Source organism: Cynocephalus volans, chromosome 10 (assembly GCF_027409185.1).
Source record: "Cynocephalus volans isolate mCynVol1 chromosome 10, mCynVol1.pri, whole genome shotgun sequence".
NCBI classification, from domain to species: domain Eukaryota; kingdom Metazoa; phylum Chordata; class Mammalia; order Dermoptera; family Cynocephalidae; genus Cynocephalus; species Cynocephalus volans.
The window spans coordinates 103,552,565-103,575,865 of record NC_084469.1 but is presented as its reverse complement, the minus strand read 5'-3'; the positions used below and the strand labels follow the sequence as shown (position 1 = coordinate 103,575,865).

Below are 23,301 nucleotides of genomic sequence, written 5' to 3'. Positions count from 1 at the left end.
AGTGCAGGCTCGTAACACCAAAGTCAAAGGTTCGGTTCCCTGTACTGGCCAGCTGCCAAAACAAAACAAAACAAAAATCCCAAACAAGCAAACAAATAAAAAACAGTGGCGAGGTTGTAAAACCCTGTGCCGACCTCTGACCTAGATCCTCTGGTTGTCTCTGTCTCAGTGAGCACACTGAGGCCCAGAGAGATTAAAGGTCACACAACCCGGAAGTAGTGATGAAATCATCTTTTCCCTGAAGTTTTTCTCAGGAAAATGTTCAGATATATAGGAAGGATGGTTGGGGGAAGGCCCGTATACCTGTCATTCATATTCACTAATTTGTGTGTGTGTGTGTGTGTGTGTGTGTGTGTGTGTGTGTGTGTGTGTGTGTGTGTGTGTGTGTATTTTAATAAAACTTTGCAAAGTGAGCTGCAGATCACACAAGCTGTCACCCCTATATTACCTCAGCAGGGATCACCACATTCTCATGACCCATGGATCCAATTGCCCCCAAGAACATCTCTCTCTGTAAAATACAGTAACATTTCCTTTTGGGGAGAGGTGGACAGTTTAACGAATTTTAACACGTACATATTCATGCACCATCAGAAGACAGAGATGTTCCATCACCCCCAGAACTCCCTGGTGCTGTCCTTGTGTCGTCAGCCCCTCCCTGTAGCCCCAACAAAGCACTGATCTACTCTCCCACTCTGCAGTTTTGTTTTTGTGAGAATGTCATAGAAATGGAATCATACAATATGTAGCCTTTGGAGTCTGGTCTCTTTCATGAAGAATAATGCACTTGAAATTCACCCAAGTTGTTGCCTATATCAATGGTCTGTTCCTTTTTGTTGATGAAGAATATTCCATTGCATGAATAGACCCTGGTTTGTTTTACGTTCACCCACTGAAGAACCATTGGGCTATTTCAAGCCCTTGATGATTATGAATGAAATTGCTATAATCATTCATGTATGGGTTTTTATGTGAACATAAATTTTCATTTCTGTTACAAAAATACGCAGAAGTAGGATTGCTGGGTTGTAGGACAGTTGCATGGTTAGTGTTTTAAGAACCACCAAACTGTTTTTCAGAGAGGCTGTACTATTTTGCACTCCCAGGAGCATAAGAGTGGTTCAGTTTCTCTACAACCTCATCAGCACTTGGCATTGTCATATTTTTTGTTTAGCCACCTCATAGATGTGAAGCAAAAGGCTTTTAAAGCTGGCGTCATGGGGCAAGGTGCAGAATTCAAACCCAGGTGTCTAGATGTCTGTCCTCTACATAGAGCCGCCCTCTCTTCTTTGCAGAGCTGTTTTCTAACAATAAAGGAAGAAGTTGGGCTGAGAAAACTTGGTCCATCTAAAAGAAGGAGTTTTGTCAAAGTCATTACTGCCTGCTCCAAAAGGTTGTGCTAAGAAGGGAACAGGGTTTCAGGACAGGGCTAGCTCTGGGTTCAAATCTTAAGTCCATCATTTGTCAGCTGGGTCACCTGAGCCTTATTTTTCCATTGGGTGAATGCTCCTTGCAAGCCCCATCTCAGGCGAGGTGTGTGGACAATCTGGTGACACTATGCTGGTAAAGGGGCCACCAAAGGGTGGAGGTCATTAAGGAGGGGGCTGGCCGGTTAGCTCAGGTGGTTAGAATGCAGTGCTGTAATACCAAGGTCAAGTGTTTGGATCCCCAAACTAGCCAGCTGCCAAAAAATAAACAAATAAACAAGAGGGTGAGGGACAGCAATGGTGAACAAGGTGCAGCCACCCTCTCTGCCTTGGCCCCTAAGCCCTGGCCAGTCAGTGAGAAAGTTCCCGCAGAACTCAGCTCCCCACAGTCAACTCACACTGGAGCTTCAGTGGAGGAAGAGGTGGCACAGGGAACCTCGAGCAGAGAAGGATTCATGGTGAGTCCAGTCCTGGGGGTGCCAGTCAGTCCTGAGGGCTTGCACAGCCTCAGTTTCCCCAACCACCAAAAGGAAACAAAATGAGCCCATATTGCAGCTGAAGCGATGATTTATACGATGCAAAAGTCTCCCTCCCTGGAATGCAATTTAGCAATAAAAAGAAATAAGTTGTCAAGCCGTGAAAAGACATGGAGGGACCTTAAATGAACATTGCTATGTGAGAGAAGCCAGTCTGAAAAGGCTACATACTGTATGATTCCAACCATATGACATTCTGGAAAAGGCAGAACTATGGAGAAAGTAAAAATTTCAGTGGTTATCAGGGGTTGGGGGAGGGGAGGGATGAATAGGCGGAGCACAGGAGATGTTCGGGGCGGTGAATCTAACCTGTGTGATGCTATAGCAGTGGATACAAAAATATGCATTTGTCAAAACCCGTAGAATGTACAATACAAAGAGTGAACCCCAATGCAAACTATGTTGATAATAATGCATCAGGATCGGCTCATCAATTGTAACAAATGTTCCACACCAAGGCAAGATGTTAATAATAAGGTAAACTGCAGGGCAGGGCAGGGGAGTATATGGGGACTCTCTGTACCATGAGCTCAATTTTCTGTAAAATTATGCTACTCTAAACAATAAAGTCTATTTGTTAAAAAAAAGAAAGAAAGAAAGAAAAGCTCCCCTCTTGCTAGTATCCCCAGCTCCACCAGTTTCTTGGAAGTCTTTGAAAGGAGTACCTGCAAAATTTAGTAAGTATGGGTATATACATTTTTTGCAAATATTTTACACAAAAGGTGGCCTCCAACATACTCTGTTAGTCCATTCCATGCGGTGCATAGATGTAGTTCTCATTGTTTCTTTTGTTGAAATATAATTCTTGTTCTTTTCCACAGCTGCAAAGTATTTTCCTGTGCAGACAGGGATGCCCGCCCCGAGGGATAGTAATTTCTAATCTTGGCTGTTTGTTCAATGCTACTATGAACACCCTCACAGATGTATCATTTTCTACGCAAAGAATAGATTTCTAGAAGTGGACATTCTGAGTCCAGGGGCTCATAGGGTGGTAATCTTGAAACGTCAAGCCGATTTGTCTCCATTTGACAACGTCTTTTTTTTTTTTTTTTTTTTTTTGGTGGCTGGCTGGTATGGAGACCCAGATGCTTGACCTCGGTGTTATAACACCACACTCTAACCAACTGAGCTAACCGGCCAGCCCTGACACTGGCCTTAACGATACCCCGGCTGGTGATGGACATGAGAATCAGATCTTCCAGAAATAAACCAGATGATGTCTCTGCCCTGCTCTGCACCCCTCCATGGCTCCCTACTTCCCAGAGGGCTAAGCCCAGCCTCCCACTGTGAGATTCTGCAGGATCTGGCCCCACTGACCCATTTGTCCTAGAATCTCACCCTCCTTTCCCTGCCATCCATGCCGCAGCCACGCCCCTGACTTCTACTTCTCTTGGTCTTTGCCTGTGCTGTTCCCTCTGCCTGGAACTCCCTCTCTTCCTGATTCTGCCTGGCCAACACCCATTGGAACTTCAGGTCCCAGCACTACTGACGTCACCTCCTTCCAGCAGGCAATGAATGAATGAATGAGGTGGAAAAGGGAGATGGTGGACTTATAGGGGCAGGTGAGGGGGTCTGTAGGCAACTGGGAGGAGTGGGGCTCCCTCCTGGGGTAATGGGGAGCCACAGCAAGCTTTTAAGCAGGAGAAAGGCATGTTGAGAAATTATGCTTTTCTGCAGGGGGACCTCACCTTTTTGTGAAACTGGGCCCTTACCAGTGGAAGTTACAAATGTATAGAATAAAACACGCAGGGTGGCAAAATAAATCGATCACATCGGGATACAGTTGTCAAAATATGCTTTCATTGTGATGGGATTAGTGCTTCTTTATGAACACGTTAGGTAGCCAGGCCCAGTGGCCAGTCTAATGACTGCCATTATTTAGAAGCAGGGGTGAGGGTTTGCAATGTTTCAAGGAATCTGCAACCTCCAGATGCGACATGAAGATGTCTCAGTTTCTGTTGCTGGCAGTCGTGGGATCTGCCCACATTCCTAATGGAAGGAAAAATTCAGTTTCAGAGGTTGGTGAAAATAAAGATGGGAGTTTTCCTCCTCCTAGGTCATAGACTCCCCCTGAGATCTATTTGCAGACTCCTTGGGTGCGGGGGGACCCTGGGCATTGCGAGGTGATAAAAACACCTGGACAAGGAGCGAACTCAATGGCAGTGAGGGCCGGCCAGTTAGCTCAGTAGGTTAGAGCGTGATGTTATAACACCAAGGTCAAGGGTTCGGATGCCTGTACTGGCCAGCAGCCAAAAAAAAAAAATCAATGGAGGTGTCACTGAGAGGAATAAGGAGTAAGTTCCAGAGATGAAACACAAGTATCCAGCCAGAAAAGCATCCAGAACCTGGGCCATCTGTTCAAAGAAAAACAGGAAGCCTGTGGCCTGCCCCTCCAGCCTCTCCAGACCCAGCCTTTGTCTTTGTGGCAAACTCTCAAAGGCAGGCCTGGACACCCTGAGCCGGCTTCCAGCTTCCTTCCTTGGCTCCGGAAGCAGCAGGAAAAACAATCTGACCAGGCAGTATCTCCTTGGGTTTTATGCTCTCCTGATAACACCTCGCTAGCCCCCATCATAGCCCTGTCGGATCAGCACTGAGGCTACTGTGCCCACTTCACAGATGAGAAAACTGACCCTCAGAGAGGCCCCAGGTCACGCACTCTAGCTGTGGCCAAGCTGGGACTCAAATCCAGGTCTCTCTAGGCTCTGATTCCTGCCCATTACTGTTCCTACTCTGAGTTCACCCCCAACTACAAGACACCCATTCATTCATTCATTCATTCGTCCGTTCATCAAGTGATTCACTAAGTTGTCAAAATGCATCTGAAGAACCAGGGAAAGGTTTCCCTGAAGACGACAGAGTTAGGTTCAAGTCCTACGACTCAAACCTTGTGTGATTTGAGGCTGGTGGCTGCGTCTCTCTCAGCCTCAGTTTCCCGCACATTTAGAATGATGGCCTGGGATGATGAAACCACCTCCCGGGATCAGTCAGAGCCTGCAGATGGCAGGTGCAGGAGGCTTGTTGAATGGATGTCCCTGGCATGCTGCTCCCCACTCAGCCTTGCCCGCTCACCTCCCCTTGTGGCAGCAGGACTCCCTGCCTGTGGGCAAGTGTCCTGGGCCCGCCGTCCCCACCATTCTCGCTGCAGGCACCAGGGGGCAGTGGGCACCCACATTCAGCTTCTCTCTACCCACCCCCAGCACCCTCCAGTTTGGGAGGCCTAGGGAACCTCCCTCTCCATGAGCAATTGATCCCCTTCCGTGGGGCTGGTGTCTCCTGCCACACTGATGGCAGTAACAGTAGGCACCAGAGGACAGGAAAGCATCAGGTGTCCTGATCACTTCTGTCATTGGGCCCCTGTACCATTGTGCCTCATTCATTCTCATCTTGAGCACCTACAGTATGCACAGCCCTGTGCTGGGCACTGGGGACATTGCAGTGAAGAAGTCAGAGAAATATCCCTGCCCTCATGAGCCTGACATTAGAGTAGGGGACAGACACCATGGAACCAAGGGATTATTACTGAGAGTGATCAGGGCTGTGACAGGGAAAACCCAGGGGCTGAAGGGGCCCACAGGAGTCCCTGACCCAGCTTCGGCAGGGGAGGGAGATGGCCAAGGAAGGCTTCCAAGAGCAAGAGGCAAGAGACCTGAAGAATGAATAGAAGTTCGTCCAGGTAAAGAGTGGGGGAAGGGCTCCCACTTAGCTCAGTTGGTTAGAGCCTGGTGCTGATACCACCAAGGTCAGTCCCTGTACCAGCCGGCCACCCCTCCCCCACCCCAAAATTGCCACAATGATTCAAATAGCGAGGTCCTGAGCAAGCACTGAGCAGCACTGAGCAGCAGACCAGGAAAACTGAAGAGAGCCCAGAAAACGATACAATGCAGCACAGGGCACCTACTATGTGCCAGGTCCTGGGAGCCCCACGGAAACAGGTAACCCAGCCACTGGGCCACAGCATGACTGGGGCTTTAATAGGGGATGCACAGGTAGCTGTGGGAGGCAGGGATGTCCAAGCTGAGGTTTCGGGGATGAAGAAGGGGTCAGGCAGATGTGGAGTGCGTGGAACAGCGCTCCAGGTGGAACAGCATGAGCGGCGGCATGGAGGAAGGAGCACGGTCTTCAACTCCATTCCATCTTTCACATGGATGTTCACCTTGCCAGAGCCCAACCACCTCCCACCATCCCCTCAGTCCCACCCCTGTCCAGCCCAGTCACTTCCCCCCTGGACCAGTGCGGTCACCTCCTTCCTGATCCAGCAGCTCCTGCCTCAGTGTATTCTCCCCACAGCAAGCAGAGAAGGCCAAAGTCCTCGCCAGGCTTAGCCTCTGTTTGAACAGCTGCCAGAGTCACCCCAGCCCCGCCCGGCTGAGTCAGGCCTGGCTGTGCCCTAGAGAGAAACAGCCTAGCCAGTCAGGTCTGGCAGGCACCGGGGTGGGCACTGGGCTCCAGGCAGCTGGGGTAGGGCCTTGGCTTGGAAGGATCTTTGAAGCAGTGTTTCCACCAAGGCAGGGCTTGAGGTTGCTGGGCTGAAAGGCCCCACTGGCTTCTGCAGGGCATCAGCCCCCACAAGGGACTGGAGCTCAGTGTTCCAGGGCCCCAGCCAGCTCCCGACATCTATGCCTCATGCCGTGACTGATCACAAGCCTTCATGGGGCAGATGAAGAGACTGAGGTTCAGAGAGGTTGAGAAGTTTACCCTAGGTCACACAGCCGGGTCCAGACTGGGATCCAGCTGGTGTTTAGAGACAATCGCTTTAAAGTTAGACTCCCTGGATCCCAAACTTGGATCTGACACTGATTCACCAGGCAGGGCAAGTCCTCTCTCTGGGTTTTCCTCAGTTTCCTCATCTGTAAAAGGGGGATAACGGCAGCACCCACACACAGGAAAGGGAACAGCACATGCGAAGGCCTGGAGGTGGAGCTGTGAGCTGGTATTTAGAGGAATATTGAAGAGACCAGGCAGCTGGAGTGCAGTGATTGAGAGGGAGAGTGGGAGGAGGCAAAGGCAGGGAGGTGACAGGGGCAGGTTGTGCAGGAACTTGGGGGCTGTGGGGAGGACTTTGGCTCTTACCCCGAGGGATGTGGGAGCCATGGAGGGTTCTTGAGCAGAGGAGGGATGTGATGAGACTCAGGTGTTCCTAGGCTCCTTCTGGCAACTGAGGGGGGAACAGCCTATGGCAGAGGGAGGGGGGAGATCAGAATTAGTGGTGGCTGGCCTGGAACTAGGCAGAGGGGAGGTGAGAAAGCCGCAAATCCTTGGTCATCTCCATGTCTCCTGCCCAGCCTGGTTCCCAGCAGCCTGAGAGCAGAGGCAGGGACTCTAGCCTGGGAGACTGTAAGGTGACACGGGGTGGGGCACAGCAGGGAGTGCTAGGCGGAGTTCCACCTGGAATCTCCCAGGCCAAAGTGGCTGGACCACTCACGACAGGCACGTGGGCTGCTGACACACCTGTGCACATGTCGCATGCCAGGCTGAGAGTCCTGCTGTGGCCTCACTAGCCCAGATGCTATCCTGGGCCTAAGTGGCAAGGTTTAGGGGTTCTCCCACAATCCAGGCCTCCTTCCTGTGGGCTCGGGACCTGACACTGATTCACTGGGCAACTGGGGCAAGTCGCTCTGTTTCTGTGGGCCTCAGTTTCCTCATCTTTAAATGGGGGGCAATGCCAGCACCCATACAAGGGAAAGAGAACAGCATGTGCAAAGGCCCTGAGGCAGAGCAATGTCCTAGTATTATTAAGCCTCAGATTCTCCCTAGGACATTTTCTGACCAGGGCTGGAGGGTCCAGGAGGAGGGACCAGCCTGTACAAAGTCATGGAGGAGGGCAAGAGGTTGACACATCCAGAGACGAGTTGGGGCTGAAGAACTCTTCAAAAATGCTGCAGTGGGACTGGGAGAGGAGCACTCGGGAGAGACTGGAGGCCACAAATTAACCAGACATCCCACATCTTCCTTCCTGTGGTCCCGGACTGGCTCACTCAAGTCCCACCTCCAGGTCCTGAGTCACAGCTCCTGACACCCCTGACCCAAGATGGACCCCTCTGCCTCCTCCACCCCAGACTGGGACACACCCCGTGGAGACCGCTGCGAGCACTCTGAGCAAGTGCCCGACCACCTCTGGGCCTCAGTTTACCCACCTGTCAATTGGGGAGAAATAATAGTTCCTTCCGTGTATGTGAACCTCAGGGCCATGCTCAGCACACGTTAGCAGGTATGCCATTATGATTATCACATGTGTGAACGTTGTTATTGTTTTCCAGCCAGGAGTCAGAGGGCGACAAAGAGAGCCCCCCGGGGGGTCCGGGACTCACCCGGCCTCGGTCCCCGCGCCTCTCCTCCCAGCCCTCCCCAAAACACCCCCCCCGCCTCAGTTTCCCCACCTGGGCCTGTAGGCTCAGAGTCGGCCCCTCCGGCCGGCAGGGGCAGCACCGAGCGGCCGGGGACACCCGGAAGGGCCCCGCCCCCGGCGCGGCCCCGCCCAGCCCGGGCTGCCGAGAACCGGGAGGCTGCGGCGGCGGGGACGGCGGGGACGGCGGGGCCCGAGCGCGCGGTGGCAGCGGCAGGACGCGCCATGGCGGCCGCCGAGCGCCGCGCCTTCGCGCACAAGATCAACAGGTAGCGCGACCGGGGTCCCCTCCGCGGCGCCCCCCACGTGGCCCCGCCCCGCCCGGCGCCCGCCCCTCCCCCGCCCGGGCTCCCCCCATTCAGCCCCCTTCGGCCTCTGCCTGGTCCCGCCCGCTTCCCCGCGCCGGGGCTGGGGACTGGGAGGGCGGCGGGGGCAGGGGCGCGATGGCGGCTGAGGTTCTCCCGCGGAGCCGGTCGGGAGGCGTGGGGGCGTGTCCGGAGGGCTTCCCGGAGGCGGCGGCGCGGGGACGGCGGGTGCCGGGCGCCCTCCGTGGTCCCTCCCCGTCTCCGGGCCTCTCGCCGTCCCCGCGCCCGAGGGGACTGAAGTGGGAGGACTTTCCGTTCCCTCCTCTGTGCCTGGAGCTCCGGGCGGCCTTTGAAACCCCTCGGGAAGTGTCCCGTGCCCTTCCCCCCAGCCAGGGTCCAGTGCCCAGCCTTCTGGAGGGGCAAGGGACAGCTGTGCACGCTCCCCCACCTCCCGCTTCGGGCTCTCCCAGCACGGGCTGGACGCGCTGGGGATGGATGCGTGATTGAATGGAGAGAGTGGGGGCTGGGAAGAGAACCAGCTGGTGGGCAGATGGGGGAGGGGACAGGCGCCAGGCGCTGGGGGATCCATTTCCGTGGCCACTGGGGATTGTGAGAGACTCAGCCTGGGAGGGGGGATGTCAGACTCTCTGGGATTGTAAAAGCCTTGCCCTCAATTGGGGTCTTTGCTTGTGACTAAGATGGCTTCAGAATCTGCCCAGGTCACCTCTCCCCAGGGACCTGTCCAGACTACCCTGAGGTGAAAGAGCCGCCCTGTAGGTCTGTCCCTGGTCTGATGGAGGCACAAGAAAAAGATCCCACTCTTGGGGGTAGATATAATGGGGGAGACAGAAGAGGGACAGGAGAAAGCAGATTTTATGTGAGTGGTATGTGCTATGGGGACATGTGAAACAGGAAGGGGGACGGGGATGGTAGGGACTATTTTAGATATGGGAGGTGGGTCAGGAAAGTCTGGATGAGCAAAGACTTGAAGGAGGGGAGGGACGGAGCCATGTCCACTTGTGGAGGAAGAGAGGTCCAAACACAAGGAAGGGCAAAGGCCCTGAGGCTGGAACAGAGTGAGTGAAGGGGACAGAAGCAGTAGATTGACCAGGGCCTTGTGCGCTGTAAAAGGACTTTGACCTTGACCCCAAGTGAGGTGGGAGCCATGGAGACTTCTAAGCAGAGGAGGGACGTGACCTGGTGTTGGGGCACAATGGTCAGGCAATTTTTATGATCTATCTTTATCTCTGTCTCTCTAAATCGTCTCTGTCTTGGACCTTTGGAGTCTCTGAGCCTGGGGACATTATTGCTGTCTGTTTCTTTGTCTCTCAATCCCTATGTCCTTGGGTTCTGGCTTGTAGAAGAACAAGGGGTCTTGGGTCCTACCCTGGGGAAAAGATGCTGCAGAGCCCAGGGTGGGAAGAGATGAAGATCCTGGGGTCCCAGTGAACTGTGAGCAAGTGGTCCAGGGCTTCCAGAACAGCCTATTGGGCACCCAGGTATCAACATGCTCAGACCTGGGCCTATATTCATCTATTCATTCAGTCAGTCGTTCATCCTACAAATGCCAGATTAATCTGAATATTAGATAGTGTCCCAGTTTCCTGATGAACAGATCCTTTTTTTAAAAAAAAAAGAGGTTTTGGGGCCGAGCCCGTGGCGCACTCGGGAGAGTGCGGCACTGGGAGCACAGCGACGCTCCTGCTGCGGGTTCGGATCCTATATAGGAATGGCTGGTGCACTCACTGGCTGAGTACCGGTCACGAAAAAGCCAAAAAAAAAAAAAAAAAAGAGGTTTTGGTGGGGGGATGGCTTAAAAATTCAAAATTTTATGAATGTAGATAACATGCACAAATGTTGCCATATGTCATATAATTTGTTCTTTTTTTTAACTTGTAATATTTTCAGTCAAATACGATATAGAATGATGATAACGATCAGCACTTATTATGCACCTATTGTGTGCTGGTCCCCATCTGGGATGTCACTTGTTTAATCATCTCCACAGCCTGTTGACGCAGGTGTCACTGTTGAGGCTCAAAGTGGTTAGAAGTCACTCCAGTGGAGAAGTGAGCTGAGCCCAGAACAATCTTGGAACCGTGCCTCTTCCCGCCTTCATGTGTCCTAAAGCACATTTATGCGATTTCTTCCTGGGTGTCTCTGACAGTAGCATCTTCATTCTGAGCCTCAGTTGTCCAACGTGGGACCGTTTACGTTTCTCATTTAAAGAAGTGATGATTTGTTGCAGAAGTGGGAGGGAAATGAGTCATACATTGATAAGTTTCAAAATCCCCATGGTACCTTTCATATTTCAGGAAAACAAATCTCTCTAGCCCTTTTCCTGAATATATCTGCACACACAGGCACGCATGTATGTTTTGATTTTTTGCCTTTTTAAAAACTGTGACAATATCCAGACAGAAAAGTACAAAGTTTAAAGAATAATTATAAATGGGATGGCAGGGAAAGGCCACTTGGGTCCAGATGGGGAGCATCTCCAACTTCCCAGGTCCCCATGCCCTTCCCCCACCCCTACTCAGCAGTCCCCTGGTCTGCACCTAGTTCTAGTTCTAGTTCCCCACAGGGAACCGCTATGCCAGTAGCTACCATCACTTACGTGTTCTCCATCCGAGTTGGCTCCCTGTCTGCCCTGGTTTAGTTTTGCCTGTTTTAGAACATCATATAAATGGAATCAAGGGATGTGGAGTCCATGTGTCCAGTTCTGTTCACTCAGCATGATGTCAGGAAGGCTCATCGATGTTGCTGCCTGTAGTCCTTTTTCATTGCTGCATAGTATTCCCCACCTCTGTTTCCTCATCTTTGACCAGTGAACATGAGAATTGTCTTGTTTTGGGGCTTCCACAATCAGGGCTGCTGTGAACATTCTTGGCCATGTGTTTCCTCCTGAGCATCTACACCGTGGAGTGGAATTGCTGGACTGGCCTGTCTACAGCCTTGCTTGATAATTACAGATGGTTTTTAATAATTACAGATGATTATTACAGATGCATTGTTGTAACCAGCGGTATGTTGCAGTGGATGAGAGTTTTAGTTGCTTCGTGTTCTCGCTGGTGCTTGTAGTATTTGTCTTTAAAAATTTCTATCAATTGAATGTTTATATGATTTTATATGGATTTGTTTTCTTTCTTTCTTTCTTTTTTTGGAGGCTGGCTGGTACGGGGATCCAAACCCAAGACCTTAGTGTTATCAGCATCACGCTTTATCACTTTACTGATGGATTCGTTTTCTTCTCTTGCTTTTTGCACAAGTGGGAATACACAATGCCTGAGCCTCTGTCATTCTTATTTCTGGCTTTATCATCCTCCTTCTCTGGGAAGATAGACCTCAGTTAATCTGGCCAGTTCTGGAGTGAGGTCCACAGTCTCATCTGAATTCCTCATGCTGCCACCACTTGAGCTCCTGGTCTCTTTAGCATCCCGTGGGGTTGTTAGATTTTCTTCATAAAAGGATTTATCTCAAACAATAGCTGCAGCCAACCAACTGATCATTATGGTTTCTCCCTTTGCAGTTGTGAGATATCTCCTGGGAGAAATCACTAAATTCAGCTTGTTATTTTGCTTCCATTATTGAAAACTGCTCCATTGGGAGCATCTGAAACAGACGTGATGGTTGGGGGAAGAAAAAGAGAGGCATGGGGACGACTGTCAGGTGTGGATCCTGAGCACCCGAGGGGGCAGAGCTGCCTTTAGTGAGATGGGGAAGACTGTGGGAAGGGCGCATTGTGGTCATGCTGCATGCAAGTCCCCCATGTGGTCACGCAAAGGAGGCCGGTGTCATGTGGGACAGACCCGAGGATTCACCAGTGTTTAGATGGTGTTGAAGTCCCAAGACTTGATGGCATCTTGGTGTGGGGAGAGGAGGAGTGTGGAGAGAGAAGAGGCAGGCTCTGAAGCCCCCTGCCCCCCTGCTCCCCATGTTGTGGGCAACACGAAACATCCCACCCCAAAAAGCACAGACTTTGACCTCAGGCCGACCAGGGTTCAGTTCTGGGCCCTGCTGGATTTAGCTATGTAGCCCTGAATGGGTCAGTAGCCCTTTCAAAACCTCAATCTCCTTTGGGGTAAAAACAGGGCCAGAGGACCAGCCCATGGCTCACTTGGGAGAGTTGGCACTGACAACACCAAGTCAAGGGTTAAGATCCCCTTACCGGTCATTTAAAAAAAAAAAAAAAAAAACAGGGCCAGAAATCCCAGCTTCCGAGGATCGTCTTTGAGGACAATATGGTGACAGTGAGTTGGTTTTTTTTTTTTTTGGCGGCTGGCCGGTATGGGAAACTGAACCCTTGACCTTGGTGTTACAAGGCTGCGCTCTAACAGTGACAGTGAGCCTTAATTGAGCACTTACTGTGTGCCAGGCCCTACGCTCAGAATGGCTCCATAAGGTGGGCTCTGGCCTGAGCCCAGAGGACAGGAGAGCACAACCAGCTCCAAGTGCAGAATGCCACTTAAACACAGTCAGCTGGCTCCCTGCGGACACGGTGGTCCCCACTCCAGAGGCCTTTCTTCTCTAAGGCCAATGGCAAAACGAAGCCCGAAATGAAACTGGAAGCCCAGCCATCCCTCCTCCCTTCCCCCTCCTCTGGGGCAGCAGCTGCAGAACAGCTGGGACTAGGGCACAGCCTCGTCCCCTGTCCCAGCATCTTTTGTAAATCATCCCCAGGCCCTGTGTACCCAGGGTTCCAGAGGAGGCGGCCCCATCTTTGGGAATTTAAGGACAAAGCTCTAGTTTTAACACTTTGCATTTTCTACAAGCTCCTCTCTTACCCGCCAGCCCATAGAAGCAAGACTCTTGGACTATTGATGGAAAGAACTGGGACAGAGAGGGAAGCCGGGGTCTCAAACCGGAGGCCCCATGTCAGATTTGAAATCAGAGGCCCCAGGCAGGACTGGGGCCCCAGTTGGCCCCAATCTCCCCACCTCCACCCTGCCCTTAGTGTCCTGCCTGGAGCTCACTGAACACATTGGCTCATTGATGGCTGCAGGCCATTGAGTTTACAATCGTCGGCATCACACTTTTTGGGGCACAGCTTTTTATTAGGAAAACTTCCAAGCCCACAGAAAAGTAGGAAGCAGAAGTGAGTGAGTCCCAAACACCAGGCAATTGGCGTCTCGATTTTTAAGGGGGACTGAGGCCCAGAGAGGGTGTCCTACCTGTCCAAAGCCACACAGCTGAAAGATCTGGGGCTTTTCCCAACTCAGTGGATTTGGGCAAGTTGGACCAGGAAGGAGACTGGGAAGGATTCACTCATTTCATCCAAAAAACACATTTATTGAGCACCTATTATGTTCAGGGCCTAGTGCTGGGACCTGTGTGGGGATGACACAGCCCTAGCTCCTGCCTTCACAGAGACATGGGGAGCTCCTTGCTCAGAGCACAGAGTCCAGCCTCGGGGCCTGGCACCTGCATGGCCCTTTCTCCCTCCCATGTTTCCAAGTTCAGCTGAAGGAATTAAGGGTACGGGCGATCCCTGCCCCAAATTCCTGCGCTGACCTTCTCCCCTGTGTGTCTTGCCCCTCATCCTCCCTGACTTTGAACCTAGTTCTGATGCAGGCAGCCCAGGAAGGCCATGGCACTGACCTTGGATGATGAGTGTGCTTCAGAGGCCTCCCCGTCTCTGGGCTCTGTGGGCCCTGCTGGCCTCTTACACACAGCAGCCTGGTCCCAGGCTCCCTGAGAACGTGCGTGTATGGAGTGCCCTGGCCCCATGAGGTCAGGGCAGCTGCAGATGGGTAAACTGAGGCTCAGAAGTGGGAGTGACTTGCCCAAGGCCCAGTAGCAAGGGTGGGAAGGGAAGCACGTTCTGGATAGGGTCCAGGGGGCAGGGGTGGGTGTGTTTGGGCAACCCCAGGGTGGGCAGAGACAAGGAAGCAGAGGCAAGAGACCAGTGGGCCTCCCTCCAGGCCTGGAAGGTGGGGCAGGACTCAGACCCCTGACAGAGCCAGTGAGGAGAGGAAGGTGGATTTGTGACTCTCCCCAAACCCTGCCCGGTGCTTGATGGGGGTAGGGTTTGGCCCAACTTTGGGGGGTGCTGAGTTGTGCACCCTGAGGCCTGCAGCCTGAGGTCTGTGGCTCTCAAAGCCTTGGTTCTTTTAGTTCACAGTGTTTTTTTCCCTTTCTGTAGCCTGGATTCTCCTCTCGTAGAATGAATCTTTTGGCCCCAAAGCTTGGGTTTTCCTGCCCCCAATGGTCCCCTTCCTGTCCTCACAGGACTGTGGCTGCCGAGGTGCGGAAACAGGTGTCCCGGGAACGCAGTGGCTCCCCCCACTCCAGCAGGCGCTGCAGCAGCTCCCTGGGGGTAAGTGGGGGCCCCCCCAGGCCCCTGCCCTCTGGTAGGAAGAGGTGGGGCTTCCCCTCGACCTGCTAGGCTAGGTCCCACTCCTTTTTTTTTTTTTTTTTTTTAAAGATGACCGTTAAGGGGATCTTAAGACTTGACTTGGTGTTGTCAGCACCACGCTCTCCAATGTGAGCCAACCGGCCATCCCTATATAGGCATCCAAACCCATGGCCTTGGTGTCTCTAGCACCACACTCTCCCAAGTGAGCCACGGGCTGGCCCTTCGGTCCCACTCCTTTGCATGTGTCCTGTCCTGTGCAGAAACAGAGAAGGACCCAAAAGTGGCAGGGGAGGGGATCACAGCCCTGACCCTAGGGCTGTCCCCCATTCCTGTGAGTAGGGGAGAGTGTCTGCCCTCCCTGCATCTGCTCTGGGTGAGGAGAGCTCTGTGGGTGGTCCTGCTGTCTGGACCACCCACATGGGGATGGGGCGGACTTGGGGGATGGGAGTGACTTCCCCCTGCTGCAAGGAGGGCCATCTTGCTGTCTTGCCTGGAGGCCTTAGCAATTGTCTGTGGCCTTGCTGCAGTCAACATGCCTTTCCTTCCACCATTAGTCCCCATCCCTCCAGGCACCAGGGTGTGATTTCCTTCCTGGAGCCCTGGGAGGGAGGGGTGGAACTCTGCAAAGCTGGAAGAGGGGCAGAGAGTCTGAGGTCACTGTCCTCCATGGCTCCTCTGCCACTCCAACACCCTCCATGTCTCCCACTGCCCTCTTATTTGAGTCCAAAGCCAGCACGAGCCCACCCCCACCTCACATCCCCCACTCCCAGCCTCTGGGGCAGCAGAGTCACAGCCACTTTGCCCCAACCCAGGTCCCGCTGACTGAGGTCATTGAGCCCCTGGACTTCGAGGATGTGCTCCTGAGCCGGCCACCAGACGCCGAGCCTGGGCCCCTCAGGGACCTGGTAGAATTTCCAGCAGATGACTTGGAGCTGCTGCTGCAGCCCCGGGAATGCCGGACCACAGAGCCTGGGATCCCCGAGGATGGGTGGGTGCAGCCCCTTACCCACCCTGCCCATAACTCCACTCTGCCTCTGCGACTCCTGTTGACACCCCCTTTCCCAGCAGGCTCCAGAATCCAACATCCCTGAGTTCAACTCCTGGCTCGGCTGTGTGACCTTGGACAAGGCATCCTCCCTCTCTGAGCCTCCATCTCCCCATCTCTGAAATGGGCAGATGACTGTCCCAACCTCCCTGGCCATTAGAACATGGGGCGCTGCCTCTGTTTACCCTGATTTTATTTTGCTGCAGAAAACTGGATGCCCAGGTGCGGGCTGCAGTGGAGATGTACACTGAGGACTGGGTCATTGTCCACAGAAGGTGGGTCTGACTCTGGGCACAGAGGGTCAAGAGGCTGAGTTTGAGCCCAGAAGAGCTGAGCTGTTGTCTGCGGCCAGTCCTCCTGTTATCTGTCCATTGCCTGTCCCTGCAAGAGCAGCCAGACTTCTCTGGCCTTGCAGGCATGATGTGGGCCTTGGTAGGGGGAGCTCTGGGGAGCCCTCAGCCCCACTCCCTGCCCAGCCCCGCCTCTTGCTAGGTACCAGCATCTGAGTGCAGCGTACAGCCCCATCACCTCAGAAACACAACGAGAGCGACAGAAGGGCCTCACCCACCAGATCTTTGAACAGGACACTTCTGGGGATGAGAGGTCCGGCCCTGAGGACTCGGTGAGAGAACCCCTGGCCAGGGTTACCGCAGGGGTATGTGTGTAGGCTCCAGCCCCAGCTTTCGGTCACATATAACAGGAAATGACCCAAACAGCCTTGAGCCCAAAAGGAAATACATCAGCCCCATGAGTGAAAAGTTAAGATAATTATAAACATTTATTGTGTACTAAATGTTTTATACATGTCCTCTCCTTTCGTCCTATGAATCAGGGCAACCCTTGTACCCATTTTGCAGGTAAAGAAACTGAGGCACAGCAAGGTTATTAGAGGGCCTTGAGCCTATATTTTGTCAGTCAACATTTACTAAGTGCCTAATTTATACCAACAGTAATTAACCCAAGAATTATTATTATTGTTTCCATTGTTATTACTTTAAGGTGCAGATGGGGAAACCAAGGTCCTAAGAGTTAGGGCCAGAGACCTAGGTTCACAGAGCCAAGCCAAGATTTGAACCAGGGCAATCTGGCTCTGACCGCAGCTGAGTCTGGGCAGTCAGGCAGGGTCCTAGGCCAGTGACAGCCCGAGTGGGAAGAACTCTCCACTTCCCTGGCAACAGTGAGCAAAATCCCAGGGAAGGCTCTCATTGGCCCAGCCCAGCCATTTCTTTCCCTTGGATCCAGTCCCTGGGGTTGGCAGATGGGTTCTGATTGGCCAGACAAGGTCAGGTGGAGCCTGGAATGTGAGATAGGAATAGCCTCCCCCAAGAAGGGCAAAAGAAGGAGGGCTTCCCAGAGAGGTTTCTGGACAGCAAAATCCCCCAAGTGACCCTTGTAGTGGTGACTCCACCCTCTGGCCCTCAGCTTCCCCATCCATAGAATAGGTATGAGGACAGTCTCACCAGAGTGGGATGAGGGTGCATCCAGCTGGCACTCAGCACTTGCATATTCTCCACTGGCAGGATGACACCCAGCGCTGCTCAGGCTCCCTGGACGACACCCCTCGAAGCAGCGGCGCCTCTGGTATCTTTGACCTGAGGAACTTGGCTGCAGACACGTTGCTGCCCTCACTGCTGGAGCGGGCAGCCCCCGAGGACGTGGACCGGCGCAATGAAGCCCTTCGGCGGCAGCAGCGGTCCCCTGCCCTGCTCACCCTCTACCCTGCGCCCGACGAGGTGGGTGCCATGGACTCACGCCACCCTGAGGACAGCGCTCATCCACTGCATGCTTACTGGGTGCCTACTGCGTACCCCATGTCTATTCAATAGTTCTTACTGGATGCCTACTATATCCCCCTTATATTTATCCAGCCTGCATTTATTGAGCACCAACTGTATACCCCATATATTTATTCAACCAATACTTATATGCCTACTATATAGTTCTCGATTTAATTAATCAGTATTTCCTCAGCACCTACCATATATGCCTATATTTAGCCAACCAACATTTATTTGGCACCTAGTGTATAATTGTGTTTTTATTTAGCCATTTATTGAGTGCTTACTGTATATTCTATATTTTATTCAATTGGTACTTATTGGGTGCCTAGTATATATCCCTCTATATGTCCTATCAGCATTTATTGAATGTATTTTGGTTTTGGTGGCTGGCCAGTATGGGGATCTGAACCCTTCACCTTGGTGTTATCAGCACTGTGCTCTAACCAAGTGAGCTAATTGGTCAGCCCTTATTGAATGTATTTTGTATACACCTATGTTTATCCAAGCAACTTAGTAGGTACCTACTGTATATGTCTCTTTTTTTGGCAGCTGGCCAGTAGAGGGATCTGAACCCTTGACCTTGGTGTTACCAATACCATCCTCTAACAAAATGAGCTAACTGACCAACCTAGCTACTGTATATGTTTGTATTTATTCAACTAACGTGTTTGGGTGTCCACTGTATGGCAGACACTGGGGATACAGCCATGAATAAGATAGACCCAGTCCCTGCCCTCAGTGTTCACAGTCTAGTGAGGAGAGACACCCCCACTAGGAACTTGCAACTAAGACAGAATATGGGGTGCTGGTTGTCATCTCTCACATGGCCCTCAGAGTGCCAGCCACGTGGCCCATTGCAATAGGGTACTATGAGCACCTGGAAGAGGTGTCTGCCTAGGCCAGAAGAATCAGGGAAGACTTCCTGGAGGAAGTGCCAGCTAAGCTGGGGCCTGAACGATGAGCAGACATTGGCCAGACAGGGAGGACGGGAGAAGAGGGGCGTTCCAGGCAGGGGAAACAGCATGTGCAGAGGCTCAGAGGCAAGTGACTGAAAGTTTAGTCAGGCTGAAGGTAGAGCTGTTCCTGGGCCAGGCATTCTAGACCCTTCCTGGAGGTTATGTCCCAGCTGCCCCCCTGGCTTTTGGCAGGATGAGACTGTGGAGCGCTGCAGCCGCCCAGAGCCACCTCGTGAACACTTTGGACAGAGGATCCTGGTCAAGTGTCTGTCACTCAAGTGAGTATGCCAACTGCCCCTCCTCTCAGACACGTGAGGGGACCACGTGGGTTCCGGTGTGGGTACTCACTACGTGAACAATGCCATTACCATCTGCAGGCCTGCAACCTGAGGCCACCTGTGGGCTTTTATGGGGGAAATAAGACTTCCTTTCTTGTCATTCTAAGCTGCCAGTCCTTAAGCACCAGTTATGTGCCAGGCTCTGTTCTCAGCCCTTCACATATATTAATTCATCCCATCTTCACCACAACCTTGTGAAGTGGGTGCAGGTAGGGAAACTGAGGCACAGAGTGGTGAAGTCATTGTGTCCAAGATCACACCCAACATCAGATGCTGGAGTCTGGCGCTTGCCTGTCCTGCTGCTGGGATCCAGGGAGGTGGGGCCTGGCTCCCAGCCGCCCAAGGCCCCCTCCACGTCGGCCCCCTGGGAGCAGCCAGAAGTGCGTGGGAAAGGAGCTGAACAGGATGTGGACTTGGACGAGAGCCTGGCCCTGCCCCTCCCCTCCCGGAGTTCCTGCCTGGATGGAGGCAGGAAAGGGAGGCCCCGGGTGGGCCTTATTCCCCAAGCACAAGCATTAGGAATCGGCTCTGTGGGCTCATCCAGTCATTCAACAAACACTCATTGAGCGCCCGCTGTATACAGGGCACATAACCATGCGATGACCACACAGAGATGCTCAGGGTGCCTCGGGGCCCAGAGGAGGCTCCTCACCCAGCTGGAGGGGTGGGGGGAGCTCCAGGACAGCTTCCCCAGGGAAGAGATGTCTAAGCTAAGACCCGACAATGAAGAGGAGTTGGCTGAATGGAGAGGAGGGATGTGGGGGGTACAGAACATGCACCGGTGGGAAGACATAATTGTTCAGGCATGGGTGCCTGGAGTCGAGCATTTCAAGATGGGGGGACTGTTGTGCCAAAAGCTGCCTCCTTGCCAGCTGGATACAAGCCATGGTTACAGGGAGTAGGGGCTGTGTGTGATTACTTACTGAGGGAGTTGTGGACAGGGGATACTCAGTGCCTCAGTTTCCCCTTTTGCAAAATGGGACACACCTTTCCTTCAAGCCCTTAAATGGCAGCTCCATGTGGACTGAGGGGAGTCAGATACCCCCCTCCACAACACCCTCCCTCTTGGGCCTCAAGAGGCAGAAGGGTGTGTGGACGGTGGGGGTGTCAGGGAGAAACCCCCCATTTACCCGCAGGTTCGAGATTGAAATTGAACCCATCTTTGGGATCTTGGCTCTGTATGACGTGCGGGAGAAAAAGAAGGTAGGAACTCCCTTTCTTCTTCTTTCTCCACCTCTCCCTTCTCGTTGGGGGGCTGTGGGCTTCCTAGAGGTGGTGGCTCAACTGCCTCTCGTGTCCCCAGATCTCAGAGAACTTCTACTTCGACTTGAACTCAGACACCATGAAGGGGCTGCTTCGGGCCCACGGCACCCACCCGGCCATCTCTACCCTGGCCCGCTCTGCCATCTTCTCCGTGACCTACCCCTCACCCGACATCTTCCTGGTCATCAAGGTACCCACTGGGACTGGGCAAGGGGGTGGTAATAGTGAATGCCACAGGTTTGGTCCCTGCCTTCACAGAATGGGAGAGACATGTCACCAAGAAAGGTGATCAGGGCTGTCATGGGGGAGGTACGGGCAGCTGGAGGAATCTGGAGGAAGCCCCTGATCCAACCTGGGTTGGGAGAAGTCCCCAAGGGCTTCCATGGAGAGGTGACACCTGAGCCAAGACCCGTGGGTGGGCAGCCTGGGGAGAAAGGACATCCTGGTCACATGCCACAGCCCTGGGGTCCTGGGAGGCAAGCAAGATGCTATAGGGAGGTTCGTAGACTGATGTTTAAAATGTTTTTTAATTATAGCGCGGTGTTATAACACCAAGATCAAGGGTTTGGATCCTTGTACTGACTAGATGCCAAAAAAAAAAAAAAAAAAAAAAAGTTTTCTAAGCTGAGAATTGTTCAGTTAATTTAATTAGGGGAGGAAAGACCTAGTTGGTGCACTTATTGGGATTTTGTTTCCGGGAGTGAGGTCAAGTCTCCATTTCTAAAACGTTCAATTAGGCTACAATAAGGAAACAAATTGTGCACCCACAGGCAGTCCCTGCTCACAGTCAGGCTTTACAGGGTTTCCCTTTGTTCCCCACGGCAGTACCTGAGGTGAGGATTGCCATGGCTGCTCCCATTTTATGGATGGGTAAACTGAGGCACGGAGCTGGTAAGGGGCCTGCTTAGCATCCCACAGCCCCTGAATGGTCAAGATTGGAGTTCAGGCCTTGTGGCCCAAAGCAGCCTCTATTTACAGTAACAAAAAGAAATGTCAATGTAGGGAAACTGTCATGAGCTAAAGGTGGGCTTGCGCTTAGGGTTTGGGGTGGGTCTGAAGGGTGGGGAGAGGGTAGCCACTTTGCAGGCCGAGCACTAGCACTTGATCCCAGGGACAGTGGGAGCCATGGGAGGTGTTGGGCCAAGAGTTCCAGGGTCATGGAGTGTCTGGGTGCCCATGACGGGCTCTGGAGGCTGGGGGCGGGGGCAGCACCTCACTGGGCCTGCCTGCCCCGCAGCTGGAGAAGGTGCTGCAGCAAGGGGACATCAGCGAGTGCTGCGAGCCCTATATGGTGATGAAGGAGGTGGACACGGCCAAGGTAAGCGTGTGGAGGCTGGACCGCACCCGACAGGGCAGGTGCTGGACTCTGCAGGCCTGGGTCGCTGAGCTGGGGGTGGTGGGGTGACTCCCTGCAGAACAAAGAGAAGCTGGAGAAGCTGCGCCTGGCGGCCGAGCAGTTCTGCACCCGCCTGGGCCGCTACCGCATGCCCTTCGCCTGGACGGCGGTGCACTTGGCCAACATCGTGAACAGCGCGGGGCAACCGGACCGAGACTCGGACTCCGAGGGCGGTGAGCAGGCGGGGCTGGCGGGAGGGTGGCGGGCGCCCTCTGCTGGCCCAACTCGGTATCACATCCGATCTCCGCGTCTGTCTCTCATCTCTGGCCATCGCTGTCACTCTCATTGTCCCCCTAGAGCGCCGACCCACCTGGACTGACCGCCGCCGTCGGGGGCCCCAGGACCGGGCAAGTAGCGGGGACGACGTGTGCAGCTTCTCTGGCTTCCGCCCAGCCACGTTAACTGTCACCAACTTCTTTAAGCAGGTGTTGTTGCTACAGGGCAAGGGGCTGGGAGAGAGGGTGCCAAGGACTCTCTGCACCTCTTGTGGCCACATCGGCCCTGGGGACGCCCAGCCCTTTGGCCCTGGGTCATAGGGGCTGGTCCCATGCAGGAAGCCGAACGTCTCAGCGACGAGGACCTTTTCAAGTTCCTGGCTGATATGCGGCGCCCGTCATCCCTGTTGCGGCGCCTGCGGCCTGTGACTGGTGCGTGGCACACCCCATCAGCATGACATGCCCTTCTCATGCAGTCACTCAACAAACCTACACTGAGCACCTCCTGTGCTAGGCACTGGGGACCCAGCAATGACCATGATAAACGAACCCCTGACCTCAGGGGCTGGACCTTCTCATTGGGTCCACAGACAAGAAACAGAGTAAATAAGACAGATAGTGGGTCAAATGGGGGACATGGTGGCAGGTGGGGCAGGGGTCCTGAGGGCAGAGCTGATCAAATGTGGGGGCCAGAGATGGGAGTTGAGGGTGACTTCTGAACTTTGCACGTGGAGGATAAAGCCACCAGAGGACATCGTGGGGTGTCAGATCTCAGACCCCACAGCCCAGAGAGGGTGGGCTCAGCCAGGTGGCTCCCTGCAGGTGCAAACCTGCTTCTCCTTCCCCAGCCCAGCTCAAGATTGACATTTCCCCGGCCCCCGAGAATCCCCACTTCTGCCTCTCTCCTGAGCTGCTTCATGTTAAGCCCTACCCAGATCCCCGGGGCCGGCCCACCAAGGAGATCCTGGAGTTCCCTGCCCGCGAAGTCTACGCCCCCCACACCAGCTACAGGTACAACCTCAGGGTGCAGCTGGGCACTTGAAAGGGGAGTGATCAGGCATCATGCAAGCGGAGGTCCCCCTTCCTCACAGACACATACAGACACACAGGGTGAAATGCCACAGCTGTGTTTTAATGGGGGGTAAACAGGCATGAAGGCGCACACGTCCTTCCTCCACCCCTCCCCAATGGGCCATGTCCTCTGCGTTCGTCCCCGCCTGCTTCCGTCTCTGCTCTGTGTCTGGAAACAAGGCCTGGTGCCCTGGCTGACCGCAGAGAGCAGCAGTCTCCTCCCTATGCAGGGGCTGCATGGGGCATGGAAGTGTCCCTCGCTGCGTGACT

The 23,301-nt window shown here is 53.5% G+C and overlaps 1 protein-coding gene across 1 annotated transcript in view; it reads left to right on the top strand.

Annotated features, from left to right (window-relative positions):
- The first annotated feature begins 8,490 nt into the window (after positions 1 to 8,490).
- Positions 8,491 to 23,301, top strand: part of DOCK6 (dedicator of cytokinesis 6) — a 41,184-nt gene continuing 26,373 nt past the window's right edge. Inside the window, exons 1-14 of the mRNA XM_063112838.1 lie at positions 8,491 to 8,575; positions 14,840 to 14,927; positions 15,779 to 15,954; positions 16,218 to 16,286; positions 16,504 to 16,633; positions 17,532 to 17,744; positions 18,941 to 19,026; positions 20,223 to 20,289; positions 20,390 to 20,539; positions 21,587 to 21,667; positions 21,765 to 21,918; positions 22,043 to 22,170; positions 22,299 to 22,392; positions 22,809 to 22,971. Coding sequence (XP_062968908.1) covers positions 8,532 to 8,575; positions 14,840 to 14,927; positions 15,779 to 15,954; positions 16,218 to 16,286; positions 16,504 to 16,633; positions 17,532 to 17,744; positions 18,941 to 19,026; positions 20,223 to 20,289; positions 20,390 to 20,539; positions 21,587 to 21,667; positions 21,765 to 21,918; positions 22,043 to 22,170; positions 22,299 to 22,392; positions 22,809 to 22,971 — 1,643 coding nt within the window. The 5' untranslated portion in view covers positions 8,491 to 8,531. The remainder of the gene's footprint in view (positions 8,576 to 14,839; positions 14,928 to 15,778; positions 15,955 to 16,217; positions 16,287 to 16,503; positions 16,634 to 17,531; positions 17,745 to 18,940; positions 19,027 to 20,222; positions 20,290 to 20,389; positions 20,540 to 21,586; positions 21,668 to 21,764; positions 21,919 to 22,042; positions 22,171 to 22,298; positions 22,393 to 22,808; positions 22,972 to 23,301) is intronic.